Source organism: Clupea harengus, chromosome 19 (genome assembly GCF_900700415.2).
Source record: "Clupea harengus chromosome 19, Ch_v2.0.2, whole genome shotgun sequence".
Classification (NCBI taxonomy): Eukaryota; Metazoa; Chordata; class Actinopteri; order Clupeiformes; family Clupeidae; genus Clupea; species Clupea harengus.
This window is the reverse complement of record NC_045170.1, coordinates 15,999,765-16,005,861: the sequence shown is the minus strand read 5'-3', so window position 1 is coordinate 16,005,861 and position 6,097 is coordinate 15,999,765. Positions and strand designations below refer to the sequence as shown.

Here is a 6,097-nt window from a genome sequence, read left to right as displayed (position 1 = left end):
CGCTCTCCTATTCTGTCCATCCGCAGCCTGCTCTCGCTCTCTACCTCCGTAATGATGCATCTGAGTAAATGTTTGCCCATCTTTGATCTAAGGCGCCACTGTCGCTCGGTACTGGAAAGCACAGCAGGTGGCCAACTGAACCAAATTCATGATGGGGGGTCATTCTGAAAAGCAGTGATTCACACACACACACAAAAGCACAGAAGACATGCCATCAAACCATCCACATGGGAAATGATAATATTTTAGGCAAGGTGTTCTTTTGAAGACCACTTCGCCATACAGTCAGTTTTTTCCCCCCTTGTGAAGATGAAAAAAGGGGGCTTTTTTTTCAAGATTTTGTGAGCACAACTGCAGATGATCTGATCTCATGTATGAGAAAATGTGCCAGATTGACTTATTTATAAACTGATCTAAGCAAAGAAATCAAAAGGACTGCAACCTTTCCCTGTGCAGAGGTTGGGCAGGATACGCTATCTCTCCAATCCAGACACTGGCTGCGGATTAAGAAGGGGATCTTTTCCGTTTCACAGAGCAAAGGCTTGTCCTTCTTGCTACAGCAAATCTTGAAACAAGCACTGGTGAACTGTGTGCAAGAAAGTACAGGCAGGTTGTGATTGCCCCCTTGTGGATCATGAAGCTACCTTTCAAGTGTTTGTTAACTAATTATTACTAAAACTAAATATTTTAATGTAGTAATTAGTAGGTAGATGTACATTTTAAGCTATAAACAAATGTAACATTTCTGTTAACCATCACCAACAATAGATCCAGTAAAACAGCGTTTTAAGTGAGATGTCTTGTAAGTTCCCTTGACCATGTGAGGCGAAACACTGCTACTCTAAATCGCACATAAAATTGTTAACTACTAATATTTGTCACATGCTTAACGCACAAAACAAATAAGTTAAAGACAATAAGGAGCACAACATGAGTTTGGTTGTTTTAAGATGTTTATTAAAAAATAAAATAGAAAAAAAATTTACATAAAAATATTGAAGAAAAAAAAAAAAAAAAAGTTCCTCAGACCTCTTGGTTGCGGGGGTGGCCATGTTCGAGGGGTTTGGGGTGTAGGGTGGGGGAAGGGTGGGGTTGAGGGGAGAATGGGAGTTACTTTGGGATGGAGTGCTTTTGGCCACCGTGACTTTTGAAGAAACAAAAAAAAAACATTTTACATTTAAAATTCCCTCATTGGATACACAATGGGGAGTGTCACATTGTATCTAGCAGTATTATGGCCACCCATTTTTTTAAAACCAAAGTGATGCAAAAAAAGGTCACCACTTCACTTTTTTTTTTGTTGAGTTTCATTCAGGAAAAAGGAAGGCTACAGTGCCATGTTGGGGCGTCACCCTCAGACACCAATGTACACTGCCGGCTGTCTCTGTTCTTGACCTTTGGCCTTCCCCGAAAAAGATGCTGGTTCTATCTAAAAGCAGCTAACTGCCCTTCTGAAGTGTTACATTTTTGTCATATTGCATTGACGGGCAGGCAAGTGGAAAAAAAAAAAAAAAATGATTACACAAACATCTCCTGTAGCTCACACAAAATTCTTAATACTGTATCTGATGTCAAGTGATGACTTTCTGAAGACGAAAATGAAGCACTTCACACATCGAGTTTGGTGCGACACCCCAGTCATTCAGGTCACAGAACAGGTGCCAGCCTAAGTCCTTTTTGTTTTTTTGTCCGTTTTGTGTTTTTTGTAAGGGGGTGCCATAGATACCGCCTCAGCGTTGAACCAGCAGGGACAGTTCTCTCCAGAACGCCGCTGGACTGACGCAACAATGTCAAAGTTCAAGGAAGGGGGGGGGGGGGTAGGGGGAGACGAAGAAAACAGTAACTTGCATACAGAGTTCTCGAGCACCTGCCATCCAAGCGTCCATTCTTCAAAAGTGCCACCACAGGCAGGTGCCTGACTCGTTCCCTTTCGCTCCCACTCACCCTCGTCTCGCAGTTCCTCTTCTGCTGTCCAGCACACACACTAATGTTACAGGTTTAAAGAGGAGATACTCCAAACTATAGACACAAACAAAAACAATCCACTTGCATAGTAACTGAACTGCATATGCCTGTAGCATTCCCAAAGCAACGGCAATACAAATGCGTGCCATGTACCCACGGAAACAATACAGTACAGTACAGGGGACAACCAAACATACACCTCTCACATACACACACACACACACACAAATAAAAGAATGCACAGACGTGATGCATACATCAAAAAAGTACCTGGCAATTAAATGCACAAATAAGATTCCAGAAAGGAATCAAAATTATTTTCCCTTTGTCCTCAAGGTCTGTTTCATCTGGGGCACCAACTGGTGTCTGAAGTTGACACTTAGCATTAAAAAGCTGCACTGATCTAAAGGGCCTCTCAAACCGTCCTCAGCCTACCCGTCCCTCTCCAACATCCTCTCCCATGTCAATTAAAGAAAAGGAAAGAAAAAAGAAAAAAAGACAAAAACACAGACACACAAACAAACAAAAGAAACATGCAAAAACAAACACTCACTTATGTTGACACAAATACTGATGTACGAGCTAAACTCAATTGGGCATCTTGACTGAGGACTACGTCCTCTGCTATAGGGCAAGAGGGGTGAGTAGTACACACACAAAATGAACAAGGCCAGAACATCTGGCTGAACACTCAGGGGGGGATATGGGACTGAGGCAAATGAATCCCATCAGAACCATTATGTGAGTAAACACAAGTCCAATGGACGTACACCTGTAAATCACATCACACACACGCACACACAGAGAGAGATTAAAAAGACATCTTGGAGGTATGATGAGGGCTGCAGCTTGAAAGGGAGCCTACTCTCAAGAGCACTACCTAGAGTGCAGACTTGCTCTGGCTGACAAATGCCCCCATGTACCCCCCCTCCACACCTACTCATCTGCTTCTGGGGGGGTTAATGAGACACCAACTAAACACACACACTCACACTCTCTCACTCTCAAATCTCACATGCAAAACACACACGCTCACACCCTTAAAATACAGCCCAGCTCTGAGAAATTAAAATAAAAAACAGACCTTCAAGTCAAGCAAGGAGTCGATCCTTTGACGGGATCTGTAAACTTTTGAACAAAATTAAAAACACTACAAAAATAAAAAAAATCTTTAAAATGGTAACAAAATAAAACAAACAAAAGAAGCTAGACAAAATTAAATAAACATCTTTTCAAAGGAAAAAAGAAACGAAAAGTTATTGCACAAATAAGAAACGGCTCGTTCCTCGTGTACGTTGGACAGTCAAAACTGACATGCCTAAAAGGCAGCTTGGCTGCAGTTCTTAAACAGTGTCACACAAGCTCGCTCTCACACACACACACACACACACACACACACACACACACACACACACAAAGTGGCTGTGGTTTAGGCAAAATTACATCCCTTTCTTCCCTTCAAACTGCTTCAGCCCAAACAAGCCATCAACATGACAAATCACTTACAATCCACTGAATTCTGGCTCCTCCTACCTGTGGATGGTGTCCTTTTAGGCTAAACAATACGAGTGAAAAAGAAAAGCGCAAAAAGAGAAAGAAAAAAAAAATGCTAGGGGCAATGAATGCTTAACAGAACATTTAAAAACAAAGTGAAAGAAGTAAAATGAATCTTTTTGTTTTTACAGTGAACGAGGAGTCACAGACTGATAACCAGGAACAGTTCCAATCCACAGCGAGGAGGAGTGCGTATTTTTTTTCTTCCTTTTTATCCTTTTTTTTTTAACTTTTTTTCCTCTATTTTGTCTTTTTTTGTTCTTTTTTATTTAAATTTTTTTTTAAGACACACCTTTTCTTCTTGTTTGAAGCCAGACCGTTTGACTAAGCGGAGGGAAATGAAACCAAAAAGAAAAAACAAACATGCAGAGATTCAGCGGCAGACTGAGAGATAGCACCACCAACACCGCCACAAATACCTCCACTGACCAGACGAGGGGGTGGGAGAGACGCAGGAGTGCGTGTCCGTGCGTACACAACCACACACACACACACACACACACACACACACACACACACACACACACACACACACACACACACGTCCGTACATGTGTGCACATGTCTTGTCACACACACACACAGAGAGTGGAAGACGCACACCAAGGCTGGTTTGCGAGAGGCTTGTTCACTCGCTCGCTCCGTGTCCGGGCTGCCAGGCTGTCCACCTCCCTCTGCCAGCTGGGTCTCCACTGTCCTTCTCCAGTACCAGCAGCAGGGGGTGGCGGTGAGTTAGTTTGTCTGTATTCCCCTGCACTGCTGCAGTCACCCTTGACAGGACAGACCACCATTAGGGAGAGGAGAGTGATGGGACGGAGGGGAAAACTTGGGTGGGGGGCGTTTGGCGCGGGGGTGGGGTGGGGGGGCGTTGTAGGAGGGTGGTCCTATCTGCTGACGCTGGCGGGCAGACTCTCCCTCTTGCGGCGGCGCCAGGTGTTGCGGTTGTACTGCACATGTCCGTTGCGGTTGGCCAGCACGGGGCTGTGGGCCACTGCTGGGTTGTGGAAGCCCTTCAGCGGGAACTTTGGCCCATTCTGCTGGGTGGGATGGGAGGGAGAGAGACGGATGAGAAAGAGAGAGAGAAATAAATCAGGTCCTGATGCATTGGTTTGGATACATTTAAAATAAACTACCAAAATGGAGCAATCAAACAGGTAGGATTCAACATAAATAATTTGTTAAGTGCTTGGAAAGGGATTGGTAAAATAAACAGAATGTGACGAGGCATCAACTTTGCCCAAATTGCACAGGCAAAGGAAATTAAATTATAGCTCAGGACAAAAAAAAATAAAAATAACTGATTTGAACAGTCAAACAAATCACACAAAAAAATATGTACTTAGAAAGGGAAAAAGTGCAATTAAATGAAAATGAATATGAAAGTATATGGAAAATGACTAATTAAATATTCATCACACACAGAGGATTGGAGATTAAGGATAAGGGAGGGATGCATGCAGTTAATGTACCTGTGTGTGTGTGTGTGTGTGTGTGTGTGTACGCATATGCATGCGTGTACCAGCGCATACCTTGTGATGAAGGTGGGGACTGGGCAGAGGGCTGGGGGGGGCAGGGGGGGCGGCTGGGGAGGACATATGGAGGTATGGGGGTGGTGGTGGGGGTAGTCCGTCTGCCATACACACCTGTCTGCAAGGCAAGGCGTGGAGAGGAAGCCCGCCCTGCATGGACAGTCGCCCCTGATCCAGCCACACAAAGAGAGAAGGCAAGAAAGAGATTGAGAGGAGCGAGAAGAAAGAGAAATAACGAAGAAAAGAAATAGAGGAAAGGAGAAAGGAGGTATAGAGGAAGGAGAGAAGAGAGGGTGAGAACAGTGTTCCATACTGCAACAGCAATGACACCAGGGAACAAGAGAACTCCCATTTCAGCTGCTGTTCTATCAGTGAATTCAGAAGTGGGTCAAAATCAGCCTTCAAACTCTTTTAAAAGCCTTTACTTTTTAATACCACTTCACTGTTCTGCTAGATGCGTTAAACATGACACATTTGTAGTAAACCAGACTGGATTTAGCATTCGCAATACTTTATAAAATATAGAGTTCAAAATTCATATTTATAAAAATCAATCTCAAATTCTAGGTGTTATTACTCTACATCATGTCACCTATAGGAGAACATTCATCAAAAGATGCAGGACCGGAAAAAAATAATTAATCTGCTGATAAATCATTTCCTGTCAGATATGATATTTTAAAGTTCAAACTTGAGGCCAGGAGTGAGCCTCATTATCTTTAAGAGGCCTTCCAAATCAAAAAAGAAAAACTACAAATACCAGCACTTCAAAAGGCAACCTTGCCTGACCTGGCCTGGCATGACCTGACCTGACCTGTGCTGTAACGAGGTGTGCGGTGTTACCTGCGAGATGGGGGCCATGGCCAGTGCTGCGCTGAGGTTGGGTTTGCCCGTGCCCATCTGGAGTGCAGGGGGCAGGGCGGCCAGTGCCAGTGTCTGGAGTGGGTATTGGGGCAACGGTGGTGCCACGCAAGGGGTCGAGTCTGAATCCTGGGGGTAGACAGAGCAGGGGTGGGAGGGTTAAGAGCAGACAGACAGAAACAGTAGTC

The 6,097-nt window shown here is 44.1% G+C and overlaps 1 protein-coding gene across 2 annotated transcripts in view; it reads right to left on the bottom strand.

The window, feature by feature from the left end:
- Nucleotides 1–607: 607 nt before the first annotated feature.
- The window catches only part of tent4a (terminal nucleotidyltransferase 4A), a 20,919-nt gene continuing 15,429 nt past the window's right edge, over nucleotides 608–6,097 (bottom strand). The window contains exons 11-13 of one of the 2 annotated variants that reach the window (XM_031585787.2): nucleotides 5,892–6,038; nucleotides 5,049–5,216; nucleotides 608–4,556 (exon numbers count right to left, since the gene is read on the bottom strand). In XM_031585787.2, coding sequence (XP_031441647.1) covers nucleotides 4,404–4,556; nucleotides 5,049–5,216; nucleotides 5,892–6,038 — 468 coding nt within the window. In that variant the 3' untranslated portion in view covers nucleotides 608–4,403. The remainder of the gene's footprint in view (nucleotides 4,557–5,048; nucleotides 5,217–5,891; nucleotides 6,039–6,097) is intronic. The other variant, XM_012818236.3, reaches the window with a different exon arrangement.